This window comes from Momordica charantia (genome assembly GCF_013281855.1).
Source record: "Momordica charantia cultivar OHB3-1 chromosome 7 unlocalized genomic scaffold, Mcharantia_2.0 BLBB01000007.1, whole genome shotgun sequence".
Classification (NCBI taxonomy): Eukaryota; Viridiplantae; Streptophyta; class Magnoliopsida; order Cucurbitales; family Cucurbitaceae; genus Momordica; species Momordica charantia.
The window spans coordinates 3080597-3099615 of record NW_028275165.1 but is presented as its reverse complement, the minus strand read 5'-3'; the positions used below and the strand labels follow the sequence as shown (position 1 = coordinate 3099615).

At 39.7% G+C, this 19019-nt stretch overlaps 2 protein-coding genes and 1 pseudogene across 2 annotated transcripts; all 3 read left to right on the top strand.

Moving 5' to 3' along the window:
• Positions 1-1184: 1184 nt before the first annotated feature.
• On the top strand, positions 1185-2303 carry LOC148210003 (uncharacterized). The gene is made up of 2 exons (XM_088126602.1): positions 1185-1265; positions 1938-2303. The coding sequence occupies exons 1-2, from the start codon at positions 1185-1187 to the stop codon at positions 2301-2303; spliced, it is 447 nt and encodes a 148-aa protein (XP_087982728.1).
• Positions 2304-3927: 1624 nt separating this feature from the next.
• LOC148210002 (uncharacterized) lies at positions 3928-4995 on the top strand. The gene has a single exon (XM_088126601.1). It carries the CDS (start codon positions 3928-3930, stop codon positions 4993-4995), a length of 1068 nt encoding a protein of 355 aa, XP_087982727.1.
• A 6773-nt stretch (positions 4996-11768) lies between these two features.
• On the top strand, positions 11769-13492 carry LOC111023552 (seed lectin-like; annotated as a pseudogene).
• The last annotated feature ends 5527 nt before the right edge of the window (positions 13493-19019 follow it).

The window sequence follows — 19019 nt, the reverse complement described above, 5'->3', positions numbered from 1 at the left end:
ACATTTGGCGTCGCCTGTGGGAAAGGACAATCTAAGTCATCCCGATCTAAAAAGCGTGAACAAAGATGGTTCAACTAGCAAACTCAACCAACACAGCAGACCGAAGAGCTCTGACTGCCAACGATGGTCACCAGAGAGAAGTTGGGGCAGAAGTGGCAGAGGGCCAGATTCATGAAGGCCTTGGGACCGAGCCGCTCAGTAGGTCGGCACGCATCACCACGCCCGTTCTGCCACCGGTACATCAAAAACCGTCTAAGGCCAATCGCGGTGGAGGTGGTGCCTCAAGAAGAACCACTCGAGGAGCAGCCCCAGCACCTACTAGGAAGAACTTTGATGCACTCCAGAAAGAAATGGAGGCAATGCGCACCCAGATGCGCACCATGGAAGAGATGTACAACGAAATGGTGCAAGCTGCGGGTGCCGGGTCTCGATCTGAAGACCGAGCGGCGTGCAACGAGGTGCGGGAACAAGGAGGTCTTCACCTCGACCCAGTCAATGAAGAGCACCCTGGAGGAGATGAAGATGAGGAGTACACTCGTCAGAGAGGCCATCTCAACAGAAAGAGAAGCTCGTCCCTCCGAAAAGGACGATCTCCAGCCTGCTCGCACAAGAACTCCAACCAGCAGGCCGAATCTTCGTATAACCCAGTAGTTCCTGAGGGAGTGATTACAAGGGAAGAGTTCGACCAGCTTAAAAGCAAATTTGACGCTCAGGTTGAAGCCTTAAAGGCAAGATGCGAGGTCAAAGGGAGTGCATTTGATGATGGCGACTTGGGAGAGTCACCATTCACCTCGGATATCTTGGAGGCTCCCATCCCTCCAAAGTTCAAAACTCCCACTATGAAACCGTATGATGGGTTTAAGGACCCAAAAGACTATGTTGAGGTTTTCGAAGGCCTCATGGATTTTCAAGCGGCAACGGACGCCATTAAATGCCGTGCTTTCCAGATCGCGCTTACTGGCAGCATGCATTTGTGGTACAGAAGATTGCCGGCTAGGTCGATCTCGAACTACTCACAATTGAGGAAGGAGTTTATTAGTCAATTCTCTTCTCGGCACTATAACAGAAAAACAGCGACTCACCTCGCCACCATCAGATAGAAGGAGGGTGAGACGCTAAGGGAGTACGTCACAAGGTTCCAGGAGGAGCAGCTGAAGGTCGCGCACTGCTCTGATGACTCGGCCATGTGTTACTTTCTCACTGGCTTGGCCGATGAGACTCTTACGGTAGAACTTGGAGAGGAGGCTCCAGCCACTTTTGCCGAGGTCCTGCAAAAGGCGAAGAAAGTTTATTGATGGGCAAGAGCTCCTCCAGACCAAGACCGACCGACCAGAAAAGAAGATCGACCAGAGGAGGTCCGGCCAGGACAAGAGTAAGACTGATTCCAAGTCCAAAGACAAGGGACCATCCTCCTCCAACAGCCGAACTGATTATCGCAGGTCGGATAGCGGTCTCAACCGAAGCCAACCTTACGAGCGATATACTCCTGCCATCATCCCCATCTCTGAAATACTTACAAAAATTGAAGAGACAGGGATGGAGAAGCTCCTCAAGTGACCGGAGAAGCTCCGAGGAGACCCGGAAAAGCGCAACAAAGATAAGTATTGCCGTTTTCATCTTGATCACGGCCATAACACATCGAGTTGCTGGGAACTCAAGCGCCAGATTGAAGACCTCATCAAGATGGCTACTTCAAAAAATTTGTTGGTAAATCGAGGTCTAACTCTATAGAAAAGAAAAAAGGGAGGAAGCGTTCGAGGACGCCACCTCGCCGAGATGACCGACCTGCGGTCATCAACACCATTTTCGGAGGCCCAAGTGGGGGCCAGTCTAGAAATAAAAGGAAGGAATTAGCTCGCGAAGCCAGACGCTAGGTGTGCATCATTTGGGAGCAGCAACCGACTTGCTCTGTTAACTTTGATGACTCCGATCTGAAGGGGGTTCATTTGCCCCATAATGATGCACTTGTGATCGCACCTCTCATCGATCACGTCTTGGTTCGGAGAGTATTGGTAGATGGTGGTGTATCTGCCAATATTCTGTCTCTCACAACGTATCTTGCCTTGGGATGGACCATGGCACAATTGAAGAAGAGTCCAACACCTTTGGTTGGATTTCCGGGGGAATCAGTCTCCCCAGAAGGGTATTTTGACTTGGCGGTTACGATTGGGCAGGACAGTACACAAGTCACGCAGATGGCCGAGTTCGTCGTGATCGACGGAAGGTCGGCCTACAATGCCATCTTTGGAAGACCTGTCATCCACTCATTTCGGGCTATTCCCTCAACACTTCACAAGCTTTGAAGTACTCAACTCCCAATGGGGTAGGCATAGTCCGAGGAGAACAAAGGATGTCAAGGGAGTGCTATGCCTCGACACTTAAAAGGGTCATCGGTATGCGCCCTCAAGAAACAAGCCGAACGAGTTGGAGAGCAAAGCTTAGAAGCTGACCTACCCAAGGGAGGAAGAAGGGAGTTCTCTGCACCAACGGAGGAGCTCAAGTTTGTTCCTTTACTTAGTCCTGAGAAGCAAGTAAGCATAGGAACAAAGATGGGGGCCACTGAGAAGGAAGAACTGATCAACTTCCTCAGGTTCAACTCGGATGTTTTTGTATGGTCCCACGAGGACATGTCTGGCATAGACCCAAGGATTATGGTGCATCACCTGAACATAGATCCATTATTCTGACATGTAAAGCAAAAGAGAAGACCTGTAAATAAGGAGAGGAGTGATGTAATTGTTGAGGAAGTAAACAAACTTTTAAAAGCTGAATATATAAGATAAATTTTGTATCCCGAGTGGCTTTCTAATGTGGTATTCGTCAAAAAAAGCTAACGGGAAGTGGAGAATGTGCGTAGATTTTACAAACTTAAATAGGGCATGCCCAAAAGATTGTTTTCCACTGCCAAGGATGGACCAGCTCGTAGACACAACAACCGGGCACGAGCTGCTTACCTTCATAGATGCTTACTCCGGATACAACCAAATTAAAATGCATGTGCCAGATTAAGATCATACCGCGTTCATAACAGACCAAGGTCTGTACTGCTATAAGGTTATGCCTTTCGGCCTAAAAAATGCGGTGCGACCTATCAAAGAATGGTGAACAAGATGTTCGCCAAGCAGATCGGTCGGAACATGGAAGTGTATGTGGACGACATGCTTGTCAAGAGCAAGCAATCAAAGTCGCATCTTTCCGATCTGACCGAAGCCTTCGAAGTACTGCGAAAGTATCAAATGAAGCTTAATCCAGCCAAGTGTGCCTTTGGAGTCTCCTCGGGTAAGTTTTTAGGCTTCATGGCAAATAATCGTGGGATCGAAGCTAAGCCAGAGAAGATAAAGGTCGTGCTCGAGATGGAAGCACCCAAAACACTTAAGCAGCTCTAATGCCTCAATAAAAAGATTGCAGCTCTGAATAGATTCGTCTCGAGGTCAACAGATAAGTGCCTTCCTTTCTTCAAAGTCCTAAGAAAGAAGAGACCATTTGAATGGACGACTGAGTGCGAGCAAGCCTTGGGTCAATTGAAGACTTACCTCTGCTCGACACCACTGCTCGGCACCACTGCTCGCCAAGCCTCTACCAGGAGACAAGCTTCACTTGTATTTGGCGGTATCAGATAGTGCCGTCAGCTCGGCCCTATTTAAGCAGGAGGGAGTACGCCAAAGTCTAGTTTACTACACGAGTAAGGCCATGACCGAGGCCGAGACCAGGTATCCACAAATGGAAAAGCTGGCCCTTGCTTTGGTCACCTCAGCCCGAAGACTTAGGCCGTATTTCCAAGCACACACCATTGTGGTGCTTACCAACTTGCCCCTGAACAACATCTTCCACAAGCCAGAAACATCAGGACGCCTGATGAAATGGGCATTAGAGCTGAGCGAGTATGAAATCTAGTTCGAGGCCAGAATTGCACTAAAGGGGCAAGCAATGGCAGACTTCATCGCGGAGCTCAGTCCACCGGCTCTTTCCGCCGAGTCCGATCTCCCTTGGACGATCTACATTGACGGATCTTCCAGCGAGCGGGGATGTGGAGCGAGAATCCTCTTGCTCGCACCAGGTGGCATGCGGTTCGAATATGCCCTACGATTCAACTTTCGCACTTCGAATAATGAGGCCGAGTATGAAGCGCTTCTGGCAGGGCTCCGCATTGCTAAAGGACTGGGGGCCACCCACATTAAGGTCTTCAGCGACTCCCAGTTAGTGGTAAATCAAATCAAGGAGAAGTATCAAACAAAAGACCCCCGGATGGAAAAATATTTAAGTAAAGTCAGATTGCACCTTGCCCAGTTCGAGACTTACGAGGTGAATCAAATTCCAAGATCGGAGAATTCAAACGCAGATGCCTTAGCCAAATTGGCATCGGCATACGAGACCGATCTAGCAAGATCGGTCCCGGTCGAAATCTTGGATAATCCTTCAATTTTGGGGCCGGACATGATGGACATAGACACACCAGCCCACTCATGGATGGATCCAATTGTGGAGTTTATTAAAGGAAACCCACTGCAAGACTCAAAAGAACACAAGAGGATGGCACGAAGAGCAGCCCGGTTTATACTTCGTGGTGGAGCATTGTACCAACGAGGATTCTCCCTGCCTCTCCTTAAGTGTGTAACTCCTGAAGATGTGAATTACATCCTCAGAGAAATTCACGAAGGAGTATGCGGCAACCATTCAGGAGCTAGGTCGTTATCGGCCAAGGTGGTCCGACAAAGGTATTATTGGCCCACTGTGGATCAGGATGCCAAGCAGTTTGTGAAAACTTGCGACAACTGCCAGCGCTTTGCGAACATCATCCATCAACCTCCTGAATTGCTCACCCCCATCTCGGCCCCATGGCCATCCGCGCAATGGGGAGTGGACATAATAGGTCTGTTTCCCCTGGGCAAAGGGCAAACCAAGTTCGCAGTTGTCGTTGTGGACTACTTCACCAAGTGGGCCGAGGTCGAGGCGCTCACCCATATCATAGAGTCCAGGGTCACGTCGTTCATATGAACGAGCATCGTATGTCGCTTTGGAATACCAAACTCCATCGTGACGAACAATAGGAAGCAGTTTGATAACGCAAAGTTCAAGGACTTTTGCAGGAAACTGAACATAAGCCATCTCAGTTCGTCCCCTGACCATCCAAAGGCTAATGGGCAAGTCGAGACAATAAACAAGATCATCAAACGTGAACTTAAACTGAGGTTGGATTCAAGGAAAGGAAGATGGACCGAGGAGCTACCCGAAGTGCTGTGGTCATATCAGACTACCCAAAAAGAATCAACCGGTGAAACTCCGTTTTCACTGGCCTTTGGTTCTGAAGCTGTTGTTCCAGTTGAGATCGGCATGCCAACGAACAGGGTGGAACAGTACAAACCAGTAAAGAATGAGGAAGAGCTGCTCCTCAATCTCGATTTATTAGAAGAAAAGAGGGAAATGGCTCAGCTGCGCTTGGCAGAGTACCAAAACAGAATGGCCAGACATTACAACGCCCGAGTTCGACCTCGAAGTTTTCAAGTCGGACATTTGGTCTTAAGGAAGATTCAGAGACACGTGGACACCCTCGACCCAAGTTGGGAGGGACCGTTCGAAGTTAAAGGAATAGTCCGACCTGGGACGTACATGCTGGCCGATCTGGAAGGAAATGTGCTTGCGTATCCATGGAACGCAGAGCACTTAAAACGCTATTACCCTTGAAATGTCAAAATGGTCCTCAAATGGACTTGTAAAAATTTTCAAGGGGATGGAATTTTAATAAACAGATGATTTATTTAATTTCATGACTCCAAGTTCGACGAGAAAGTAAATGAGGGCCAAGGACTCCCATAGGACTTAAACCTGGCAAAGTAATTACTCGGCAAATTTTATGAAATTCAATCCCCTAAGCCTACGAGTTCGAGGTGCGATGTCAAAATTATTTATGAACTTAAAAATTCAAATCCTTTGAACATTTTAAGTTAAAGGTGCGATGTGGAAAGTTCAGTTGTTCTATATTACCCTGTGAACTTCCGAGTTCGAGGAGAAATGCTGAATTTAAGAAAGGAAACTCCCAAATTCAAACCTTAAGGAAGAGGTGCGATGTGACAAAGATTCTTCCAAATTCAATCCTTTAAACTTATGAGTTAGAGGTGCGAGATGAAATTGTTTATATGTGATCAATTCTAACAAAGTTTAGAAGCTTAAGGAAAAAGTAAGAAAAAAGCATAACACAATGTACAGAGCTGGAGAAGTGAAGATTTCATTAAAGGACAGAGCCAAGGCTTGTGTACCTTGTAGCTCTGCCCAAAAACTTGTACAAATGGTAAAATAAAAAGTAAAGGCTCAGAAGCTCAGCCACTCCCGAGGTGAGAAGACAATTCACGTTGGGAGCCTAGAAGGTTGACCTCCTGGGATCCGCCCTGTTGAGAAGAGACTTCTTCCTGGGTAGTGCCGACCTCATTGGGCTTCTGACTAGGGGCATCCTCTTCTTCAAGGTCGGAGTAGTCAGAGTCTAGTTCTCTGACGTACTTTTCCACCAGGGATGCAGGGCCTAGAGTGCTGTTAGGCCCAGAAGCCCACTTCTCAGCATACCTCTTTTTCAGATCGCCGAGGTCGATCTAGAGGTGGGGCATGTCAGCAGCAATGACTTTCATCAAAAATTTGAAGCCTGCATCGCTGAAGTCCTTGGAAAACCCATCAAATTCAGGATGCTGCCTGAATGCCGCTTCCAAGAGAGTACCATTGGTAAGGCGTTCCTTCTCCTTCTTGAGCTCGGTGGTAAAGCGCCCTATCAAAGCATCCTTCCCCTCAAGGACTTGAGCCAGGTCGTCCTTTTCCTTCAAGAGCTGGACCTTTTCCTTCTCCAACCCCTTGGTGATGGCGTGAGCAGCTCGGAGGTGGGCCTTGTGCTTTTCTTCTTTTTCTTTAGCAACAGAGCCTTGGCCTCCACCTCAGCCTTCAAAATCTCCACTTCAGAACGAGCCTTCAGTAGCTCGCCCTTCATTGTGGTGGCAGCTTCCAGGGCAGCAGAGGAATTCTCCTTCTCTCTCGCAGCCAAGATTTCTCTTCCGTTCAGCTCGACCTTCATAACAACGGCTGAGTGAATGGAAGCAATGAACGCCTGCAAAAAAAATGCAAGAGTTAGACCGAGCTACAAGTTGGGAAAATAAAAGTAGTGAAGGAAGCAGGCCTTACCTTAGCAGTGTGGTCAATGGTCCTTTGCAGCACGGACCCAGGATCGCTCACAAACTTGGATGCCCTACGAAGGCAGCAATCCAAGCATGATGTCGAGATGCGGGACACCTGGTCTTTCACCCCGGAGCTCGACGGTTCAACCCGGAACCGCATTGGCACGTCGGACGTCCCCCCCATCCTAGCTTTGGGGTCGTCCACCAAATCAGCATGGCTAGTGGGCAGGGCCCCACGAGATCCGACCTCCGAGGAGGTGGTGGTCTTCTTCTTCATCCTTCTCGTCTTCAAAGGAGACTCTCCCCTCACCTCGTTCTGGGGAGATACGTCCAGCGTCTCGGACTCATTCCTTGGGCGCTTTCCCTGGAATGCTCCCCAACTAAGTCCAGCTCGATCACTGGAGTGGGATCTTCAGAAGACGGCCCAGCGTTGTCTCGAGCCGTAGGTCGAGCCACAACAGGAGTTGTTGGCTCCGCACTTTGAACGGTCTTAAGGGCGTGAGCACGACCCTTGGACTTACGCTTCACACTACCTGCGAAACCGCACACCATTGCTGCAAAGTAAATAAGCAAAAGGTCAGAGATTGAAGTTAAAAGAATGAAATGGAAATCAAGGTCGAGCACGATTTACCGAGTTCAGAGTTTGGCCTTGAAGCTTCGACCGGACGCACCAAGGGGTTGTAGTCTAACAACCCGGTGTCAAGAAGCAGCTTGTCGGTCACCAGGGCTCCGATCTTTCTGCCCTTTGGAAAGTGATCCTTGTAATACTTCAGAGTATCAAAAGATGCTTGAGTAAGCTCGGGAATTGGTCTGATCGATACTGCACGAGACAAAGAAGAGTTCGAGTTAGATATGAGAGGCAAGAGAGTTGAAGGACTTAAAGCTATAAAGAGAAAACACAAACGACTTCATACCTAAATTCTCAAACCTAACGGGAATTTCAAATAATGGACGACCAGACTCATCCTTTGCCAGCCATTCTCCAGAGGCAAAGAACCACTTCCCCACCCATCCTTTGATGGAGGTCGACCCCTTAACTATTCCACCTGCACCTTTCCTTGTGCACATATAATACCGACCTGGCTTCTTAGCTATTCTCTTGGCTTCGAAGCACCCAAGAAGCTGCTCAACGTTCAGCAGCTCGGCCTCGTCCTCGTCCAGAGCACGTAACCAGAAGAGGATGGCCAAGGCAAAACTGACACCCCATCCATTGGGGGCCACTTGAGCATGACCCAGTCCAGTTCGGTTTACGAACTCCTGGGTAAAAGGGTGAAGGGGAAGCTTGAGGCCGTACTCAAACATTTTTAAATAGAGAGTGACCCATCCCTTTGGAGGACTGTCAGCTCTTTCCCCTTCCTCCAGAATTCTAAGGAGGATGTGGTCTGGAATTTTAAACCCCCTACGGAGGGGTCCGAGATAGTGCTCGGGCATTTTTAAAGGGTATTCCAAACCCTGGCCCGAGGTGGAAGTGTCGCTATCCTCCCCATCATCAGAAAACCTAAAATTTTCTATCTCTTCTAGCTCAGACTCTAACCTAAGGCTAAGTCCTCCCCAGAGTCACTTGGTTTGGGAAGCGAACTGCTTATAGTCCAACTTGCGCTACCTAAACTATCACTACTAGAGGGGGAAAACATGAAGACCACCATATTCAAAATAAAGATTAAAACAAGGAGACTGACGGACCTACGGAGGATTTGAGCTAGTTTCAGATCGAACTCCAAAAATTCAGGGAACGTAAGGTTTGACCTGAAGTGTCGGAACTATTTATAGCTAATCGGAAAAACCTCTACGCCGTACACATGTAATGAACGAACGGCTAGGATTATCTCGAAATTCGTAACGATGGAATACTTAAATGCTCCGACAGCCTGGCAGATCGAAACATCTTCCACAACGGTTATATTTTCTCTATGAACTAGAAGTCACCACGTGTCCTAAATTGAATCGGGTAACTTCTCTGCCAGATTGAGATCGAACCTGATCGAGAGGGGGCCAATGTTTGGGAGTAAACATACCCTGGATAGGTGGAGGACGCTCATTGGTGTTCAGGAAATAAAAGAAGTATCCTAAGTCCACCTCAAACCTGCCGAGGAGACTGGGTATGCCGACCGACAAGGCTAAGTGTAAAAAGCCTCGGTTCGACCTGGATGGGTTCAATCTGTTCAAACCCGACAGGTTCGACATAAAAAAAACAAAAGTAACCGTCGGTCGTGAGTACTGTCGCACCCACCACCTATAAATAGAGGGCATCATTTCACACTCAGGTATCGAACTTCACCTCGAACTTAATATTGAATCCGACTAGAACTGACTTGAGCATTAGAGAGTTTGCCCTCTTGTGCAGGTTCACTCTTGAGTTCAGGTCAAGCCGGAAGCCGGGTTCGAGCTTGGTTCGTAAAACAGCGTTGTGCAATTCCTTGCATAAACACAGTACTACAACCTATAGAACATATCATGTTCAAGTAAGGTGGTAAGATAATGGTATGTTAATCAAATAAAATATGAAAATAAGAAAAAAAAACAAAGAATGAGATGTTTCAAATATCCCGATAGAACTCGTCTATTTATAAAGATTAATTTATCCGCTGAACAATTGTCCCTACTAAAGAAGTTCCTAACTAATTGAGAAATTCTCTTGGAAAGAAAATTATATATAAAAGAAATTCTAATCCATTAGGAAACTTTTACCATGGTTTTTAGAGCTTGATTATATATTTTTATTTTAAAAATAGCCTAAAAAAATCTATAATTATGGATCTGGAGCCAAAGTATAATATCAGATGTCCAGTTTTCTTTAATTTTGTGAGCTGTGAACTTTCTCTAAAATTATGATTTTAAAGTGCTCTTTTCCATATCTTCAACTAATCACAAAATATTAAATTATAATCAAATTCAAATCTTTAAACATAATTTAATAATAAAATGCAATGAAATATTCGAATTAGAGGTGTATTTTGAATCTTATTCATGTCTCTCCCTTGTTGGGTTTGTAAGGAGAATGCAAACAATATCCGACATTGACTAGTAAAGGAAATAATCATGGGTATATAAGAGATGACAATTATCTCTATTGCTATGAGATTTTTTGGGTGCAATCAAAAGTAAAGCCGTAGAAGTGAATAGAGTATTGTCTCCAACGGAATGAATTATTGCTAATTACCGAATTCTCAACTTAAATTTCATTTGAATGTCAAGATCAAATAGAGTAAATAGAGAAGTAATTCGAATCCTAATTCAATGAAAACAAGAAAACACACTACTATCAAGATATAAGATTGAAAATGGGGCGGGGGGGGGGGGGGGGGGGGGGGGGGAGTAAATTCTAGAGCATGAGTTTATCGATATCGCCCTTTAATTCTCCTACAAGTTTAATTGAAGCTAATCTAAACTAAGGTTGTTGACAGGTTCTATCCTATTGACTCGATATTCTTTCTCAAGCAATAACAAATTCTTTGAATAGTAGAGTACCTATATTTCTATGGATACTCACAGATCAAATACTCAAGCATGTAAAATCCAAAGATGCCACCAATTATTGCAAGAATATCTCTATCTCTTGCTCTAATAAAAAGGAGAACTATTCAAGCCTAGCCACTAATCTTGTTTTTTAGACTCGATTTATGACAAAGAGTCAATGTAAAGATTGGTCAAATCCAAACAATGCATTAAGAAAAGAAAAGTTGTCACAGCCAATAAGTTTAGACTAGAAATTAAGTAAATAACGAGGAAAAATAAAGTTTGATAAAAGTGATAGCACATTTTGTGAGCTACTTTTCATGAGATTTATATTGAAATTATTTGTTAGTTTTCGTTTCTCCATCACAAATTTAAGCACATGAGATATTTTGCAGGAATAAAGTATCGGGAGGAAACTAGACATATTTGGATCAAAATGAGAGAAAAATCGGAATCAAAGTGATAAAGATGGAATAAACAACAAGATTTGAAGTAAAAAATCCGAGGAGACATTGCCACGACACTGCCCCAGAGCGCCACAGCGCTCAAAAGTCTAAATTTCGCATTTTTTTTAACAGTGTAGTGTCATGGCCTTGTGTGTAGTGCCATGGCGCTGCCGCGACAACTTTTTATGTAAATAAGGTTGTGCAGCTGCCGAGATGGATGAGTTTGGGAGAAGTTTTTTGGCAGTTTGGCTTTTTAGCCAATTTTGAGAGCAATGAGAACATTGGAGAGCTTAGAAAAGATATTTTCAACGCTCGGGATCGTGGAGGTTGCTTCGGGGACGAACGATTGACACGCCATTTTTGATTTCTTCTTCTCTCCCTTAATTCTTCTAGTTTTGTTATGAACTTCCCATTGTGATTTTATTGTTTTACATTGAATATGAGTAGCTAAACCTCTTATCTTATAGATTGATGTAGTCATGGACTTTATGAATTGATTGTTTAGTTCTCTTGATTGAATGTTTTTTAATGTTTTATTTATGCTTCTCTATGCTCAATGCTTTTAATCTACTGACCATAGATTGATTGATTTTAGAATTGAAATCTTAGCTCAGGAGAGGTGATTTAGAGTTAGAACTGGGATACAATAAAATAAAGAAATACAAGAATTAACGTGAAAAAATCCAAACCGAATAAAAAACAACGGCCCACAATGAAAAATTCACTATGTGAAAAATTATTACAACCACACAGATTTATCTCTCCAACCCCAATTACACAAAACACTCCCAAAAAGCAAATACATGTCATGAGCTAGTTGGAACACACCTCTCTTTTACCTTTTCGTTGTGGGACAACTTCTAGCTCATGGAGCACACTCCATCAATGTACTTTTTCAATATGGGACAAATTCAATTCCACAAGTTTGAATGGTGTGAAATCTCTATAAAAGACCAAGCTTTGATGTCATCCTTGTCCAACACAACTTAAACAAACATGAGACTGTTTGTGGTTTACATTGTAGTGGCTCTTTCTCTTGCCATTAATGGCATTGAGTGCAATCTGAGTCTATCACAGTCTAATTTCTCCATTGACACTTACAAAAGCTTCATTAATAATTTATGCGAACAACTCACCATTGGCGCCTCTTATGGATCAGCAGGAATTCCCATTTTGAAACACTCAGGGCAAATTTGTGAACGCTTCCTTATTGTAATCTCATCAATAGAGACAATGAAACCATAAATCTGACGTAAACATGGAGGATGCTAGATTCACATCATATTGTGCAGCTGACTGATCCTATTTTTTCCAAAACGCTCCGCCGATAGCTTCATATGTTCTCTTCACTAACACCAAACCTTTAAATCCATCGAAAACGCCGGCGGCACAACCAGATCCGAAACTCCCCTTGCAAGCATGCATTTCGGAGCAAGAATCTCCCACTTGTTATTGCATGCTGAAAACTACGTCTCTTCCTCATTTCTTGTGCTGATTCAAATGGTGTTGGAAGTTGCCAAGTTCAAGTTCATCGAGCAGAAGATTATCCATAGCATAATGGATATGGAAGACTTCACTCGTGGCTTTTGAACTCTATCAATGCCCATATGGTGCCATAAGCATGATGCCTATAATAACTATGCCAAACCTAAACAATGAACAATGCTCATTAGCGGTCGAGATGGATTGTATTGATGTATATGGTGTATTTACAGCTGATGGTTTTCATGTGATTTTGTACCTTTGTGGACAACAACGAAATCAACAATGGATGTTTAAGCTTGGAGAATTGGGAACTCTATGGAACCAATTGTAATAATCAACATAGGGCTTCGACACATGTGTTTGGAAGCAACGGATAACGATACTAATGTGTTGTTGAGTATAGTGATGACATTATTATCAATATTCATGAGGTTCCATTTCAAAACTAATTGACAATGAGGGGAGTAGCTCATGTTTATTATAAACCATTGTAAGGTCCCTTTTCTTTTCAATATGGGATCTTTAACAACTATTCGAGTGAACCAGAATCATAACTCGTGTGTGAGCTCTTCTACTGATAGCTCTTCAACACTCATCGACATTCGTAGGTTTGATGGGTCATCAAACAACGTTGGGTTTTCTATACCACAAGGCATGATCTTGAACCCTGGCTATGAAGGGGTGATGGATGTCTATCTCGAAAAGATTGTTTTATCTTCTGCAATTGATAAAGCTAAGGATCAACAATAGGTGGTGTTCTATTGAGTTTGTTTATCCACACATGAACTCAATGCATGTACTACTAATGTATTTGGGTGTATGTATTGTAATATTACTTAATAAATAAGTGTTATGTTTCCACTAGTGTTGTCGGAAATGTTTTTTTTTAAGTTGGGAATGATGGGAGAAAAATATAGATCAATCCATCTCCTTATAAGTTTTTTCTCATTTCCCATGTATTTGAAAATAGATAAGTAGTAAGTTTTTTCTCATTTCCCATGTATTTGAAAATAGATAAGTAGTAACAATATAAAAGGAATAAAATTAGATAGATAGAAAGGCTTAACAGTATAGATTATAGTGGTTCGCAATCTTCTAAAAAACAGGTTCTACTATAGATAGGAGTATTACCATGGATATCTTATCGTATATTCAAACTCAATGACTCAAATAATTTTGAAAACATCATTTAATTGTTTTTAGTATTTTTAGATTCTAAATCTTCTATCAAATACATATTAAAAAACAAATGGAAAATAACATATTACTCAATGTTTTTGGCTTTACCCAAATTAAAAATTCCTATGAACAAGACAAACCTAGCTACGTCATCACTGCGTAATCGCAAAAAACTATTTGAATGCTCGTTTCACAATGTTTTTGTTTCTTGTTCATTCTTTCTCTTTTTCAATAAAAAAAATAGAATTGTGTTTGCTGCTTTTTATTTTTTTTTTATTGTTTCATTTTATTGAAAAACAAACAGAATCATGTTTGGTACTTTTTTAATTTATTTGTCCGTAACATTTTAATAACAAAAGTAAAAGTTTTATATGAAAATTCAATTTTCAAATTAAATATTCAAAATTTTTGTGTTATATTTATTTTTTGATATCTATTATTTATAAGTTGAAAATTATAAAATAATATTTTTTTTATCTATGTTTTGGAAAAAACTAAAAAAAAAACAAGAAACAATAAATAAGTTTTTTTTTCACAGTTTCTAGTAATTTTAGAAATGTTTCTAAAAGTAAGAAATGAAAAACAGGCGGAACACAATTACCAAACATTTATGTTTCTCGAAAATTTGTAATGAGAAATAAAAAAAGGAACAAAACATCAAACGAGCTTAAAATTACAAAATTTTTACAGAGAAAACATGCAAACCTCTGGGGTACACGAAAAAATACCTTATATATAGCACAAAGTGGAAAGAATTATACGTAGCATTATTTTCCCTATTCTCTTGTGAAATAAAAACTAGACTAAAATAGATAAGTGTAAATGAATTAATAAACATAAGTAACTTCATTTAAATATAAAATTAATTTAATGCAAAATTAATTTTGGTGATGGGATTACATAAATTTATGAAATTTTAACAAAAAATAAAAAGAAACCATAAAGAAAACATTTACTAAATATTGAAAAATAAATATTTATTTTCCTTGATTTATGATTTTTTTTTTTCAAATTTTATAAGAGAAGTTCATTTACTATTTTTACTTAATTACTACAAAAAATAATAATTTATTGAAAAATCAATTAGATCTTTCATGTGATCTATTAATTAAAAATTAAAGGACAAATTGCAAAAACCTCCCCTGAAGTATGGTAGGTGTTACCATTTAACCCTTAAACTTTCAATTGTAAAATCTAACCCTCAAACTTTCATAAATGAAAAAATTAGACCCCTAAACTTTCAATAGTAAAAATTAAACTCCTGAACTTCCACTAGATATAAAATTAAACCCTAAAATTATTAAAAAAATAATAAAAAGAAAAATAAAAAAGGGAAAGAAAAACCTAAGTCGAAATTTCCGATACACGTAAAAAAATGGTCAAAATCAAACAAAACTTTCTTCCTCTCCAACGCTCGGGAACGAAATGTATGACACCAGAAACGATTTCTAGGGAGTCGGATAGTCCAAGATCAGAAAATTCAGTTCCCACGGTAAAATGCCAACAAACCCAGGACTTGAAACGCCTAAAAAAAAGGCTAGAATCCAAAATCAATTGAAAGACTCAAAAGTTTTAGATTTTAAAATAAGTAACTAATTGATAAAATATAGGAAATAGAGAAAATAAAAGAATTTTAGTCCTAAAAAATGGGTCAATATAATGGATTGATTGAGGGTGCCCAAGAACTTGAATCTGATTGAAAAATCGAATTCCAAGTGTAACTCTGACCCATTTAAACAAACAGACAAAGATAAAAAATTTTCAACATTGAATTTTCCAAAAATGATACCCAAAATCGTGTGAGGTGTTGAAATAAGAAAAGAAAAGCCGGCGACGAAATGGGAGTTATGGGAGAGGAGAATGATGTTTTCTTTTGGATGGATTCAGAGATAAAGAAGGTGAAGAAAGTTCCTGGGTTTGGTGGTGACAGTCAGATGTGGAGAAGAAGATGTGAATAAGAGAATGATTTATCTTTTTTTTTTTTTTTGTCTTAGGTTTAATTTTTACCCTTGAAAAAGTTAGGTGTCTAATTTTTTCATTTATAAAAGTTTGAGGGTTTAATTGCTACAATTGAAAGTTTAAGGGCTCAATTGTAACAGCCACCATACTTTATCGGTGATTTTTTTGCAATTTACCCAAAATTAAATGAAACCAACATTTACATTCATATATATATATATACCTACCTACCCACCCACCCGTATCAACAATTTTCTAAACGTATCTAATTGGTAGGTTGAACAATTAAGCATGCAAATTGAATATAGGATTGATCGAATGTAATAATTAAATAAAAGAATAAGAAAAAGTTGAAACAAAATATTGCAATAAGATATTTCACACATATATGTGAAATTAGTGGCGTCTAGAAATACAACTAAATGATCACATGAAATTCCTTCTTGTTTCTGCTATATAATAAATGTGGAAAATTAATCTCTCCTATATAATATTAATTAAGAACAAGCATTTTTGAAATTTGAAAGGAGAATGAAAATATGGAAAATTTCAAATCTTTGGAGGATGAGTTCAACTAGATTTATCATGAGGAACAAAGAGAAATGATGACACTTTGCACCAACTAGAAGATTGTAATTTTTTAGAAAAAATATATTCTTTAAAAATAAATAAAAAATAGTAAAAAAAAATGGTGAATCTCAGGATTTTTTCTCAATGTTTTATTGTGTGCTCCCTCGAAGGATTAGTGGGGTTGAGGGGAGGAAGAGTAAGAGAAAAGAAAAAAAAAAAAAAAGAGTAAGAGAGGAAAATGAACAAATTTAATTACCTTGATCGACCTTCAATCACCCTCTCAATCTGATGTGAGATATGTTGATGAGAATCAGGAAGAAAGCAAAAGAAGAATTTGGAGGAAGACTGAGAGTTGAGGAGAGAATAACAAATAGTTAGTAGAGACGGAGAATGACGGAGAATTCCTCCCATAATAGGAATGGTGGGGAGACAAAATGAGGGAAAAGAAGGTAATTGAGAGAGATTTAAGCGACGAAATTTTTAAAATTTAATTTCTTATTTCAAATTTCTAATTATCTTCCTCAACAAATTAGTCTTGTATTATTTTGTTATTTTTACCCACCTTGATTTTTGTCATGATAGTACCTATTAAACGAAAAGAAAATTTTAAAAAATAAGAATAATAGGCCAATATTTATAAGAGAAAAAACAAGAAAAACTAAAACATTATTTTATTAATAGTCCAAGTATTTATTAGAATGGTGAGGACGTACTTAAATGAAAAATTTTTAAATCTTAAATACTCGACCTATCAACAAATAAAATAACTTATGAAATAGTGAACAATATATCTTGTTCAAACAAGTATTTATTTTTTTTTAAATGGATGTTCAAACAAATTATTGATAGGATAAAATTGTTGACTAATGCATATATATTCAAATTTAATTAATCAATTGTATTACATATCTAGTACATAAATTAAATTTACCCAAATCATAAACTTAAGTTTTTGGGTTGGATGATCGTTTATTAATTTTTTAACATGGTATCAGAGCGGAAAGTCCTGTGTTCGAACCCCTATGTGGTCGTTTCCTCCCAATTTTATATTGAATATTGATTTCCATTTTTTGGGTCTTGATGTTAATTTCGTGGGGGTGGGATCCTTAAAAAATTATCTTCCATTGTTATTACTTGACCTTATCTAATATACCATTAAGGAAAAAAAATTAATTAAATAAAAAAGATAAATAATAATAATAATTATTATTATTATTATTATCATTATCATTATCATCTTTAACCACTTGGGATGAAGATTATTCAGGTATACACTATATTTATCATTTCTTTTAATAAGTGATGTATAATATCTAGTTATATTAGATTAACAAAATTTAGATAATTTTTTTTTTCTGGAAAGGTAAATAAAAATTATTATTTTCAAAATTATCGCATCCACGACTTTTTGAAAATATATTGTGATTTTTATTTAATTACTTGAATGAAATGAAACTGCAAAATGTTAGGATGCTTTCATAATAATTAATATGTTGATGAGGACGATTCGCGTTGTCGAAAGACGAATTCTAATGGTTCTTCAACTACTCATACAAAAAGGAGTCTCACATTTGCCCAATTAACATGTCTTAAAGAAATAATGTTAAACTTATTCTTCTATTATTTATTAAGGCGGATGGGGGCGAATATTAGGATCTACCCTTCTTTTTTTTCTGATTCAAGTTGGTGTCCAAACTCTGTCGTAGGTTCAAGTCCAATAAAGTACATGTACTTTCAGAGCTTCCCACTTATACAATTACTTGCTTGTGTTTGCAACCCGTACGTTTTGGGGATGTCTCAAATTAATAGGTTCAATAGATAATTTGATAAGCCAATCAATTTTTTTTTTAGCTGTTAAACAATATATCTAGTTCACTATAGACATCCGAAATTTTTGACATGAGTGACACATATATTTTCTTTTAGTTCAAGTGTTGTATGGGCCTATTTAAGTCAGAAAATGCAATTTCTATTGAGAAACGGAAATGGAAGTTTGAATTTCCTAACTTCTAAAATATGGACAAGATGATGAGATTGGCCAATTTATAATTTATAATTATGTGTTTGTTGTGTACGTGTCAATATAGCTCAAGAATAGGATTATAAGGTGATATGATCTTGATAAGGTGATATGATCCACGATTTTTTATTTTAATTTGTATGTTTGGGATTATATAAATGAATAGGACAAATTTATAGAATGTTACAAAATCTAAATCTGGAAAGTTGTTTCAAAATTTCGAATTTATTCGAATTTGATCATAATTTCAAATTGGATTCATTTTAACACACTGCATGTGTCAAAAATTTCAGCACTATTGTGCTAGGTTTCACTCACGTGACTGAACAAACCAACACCTCTCCTCACTACTTCATTTTTATGGATTCTGTACTGGTTTTGAGTGATTACAAAATTTGAAGATTTCAAAATAATTCGTATTTGTCATCCCATGAAATAGAATGTGTTTGGGGGTAAATATACCCGAGACACGTGGAGGACCCTTATTAGTGTTTGAAGAAACTAAATAAAAAGGATTCCTTAGGTCCACCTCGGCCCCACCGAGGAGATCGGGTTCGCCCGTTATAAAAGACTAAGTATGGGCATCAAGGTTCGACCTGACTGGGGTCCGACCTGCTCGGAACCCGACAAGTCCGATATGAGAAAAGACACATAATCGCCGGTCGTGTGTACTGTCGAATCCATCACCTATAAATAGAGGACTTCATTTCACGCTCAGGTATCGAATCTTGGTGCCCATACTTAGTCTTTTAT

Excerpts from the sequence above, each read along its gene's own strand:
- LOC148210003 (XM_088126602.1), top strand. The coding sequence starts at position 1,185 with ATGTGTTACTTTCTCACTGGCTTGGCCGATGAGACTCTTACGGTAGAA. Across the intron at positions 1,266-1,937 it reads CTCCAGCCACTTTTGCCGAG|GGGGTTCATTTGCCCCATAA; the intron begins GTCCTGCAAAAG and ends TCCGATCTGAAG.
- LOC148210002 (XM_088126601.1), top strand. The coding sequence starts at position 3,928 with ATGGCAGACTTCATCGCGGAGCTCAGTCCACCGGCTCTTTCCGCCGAG.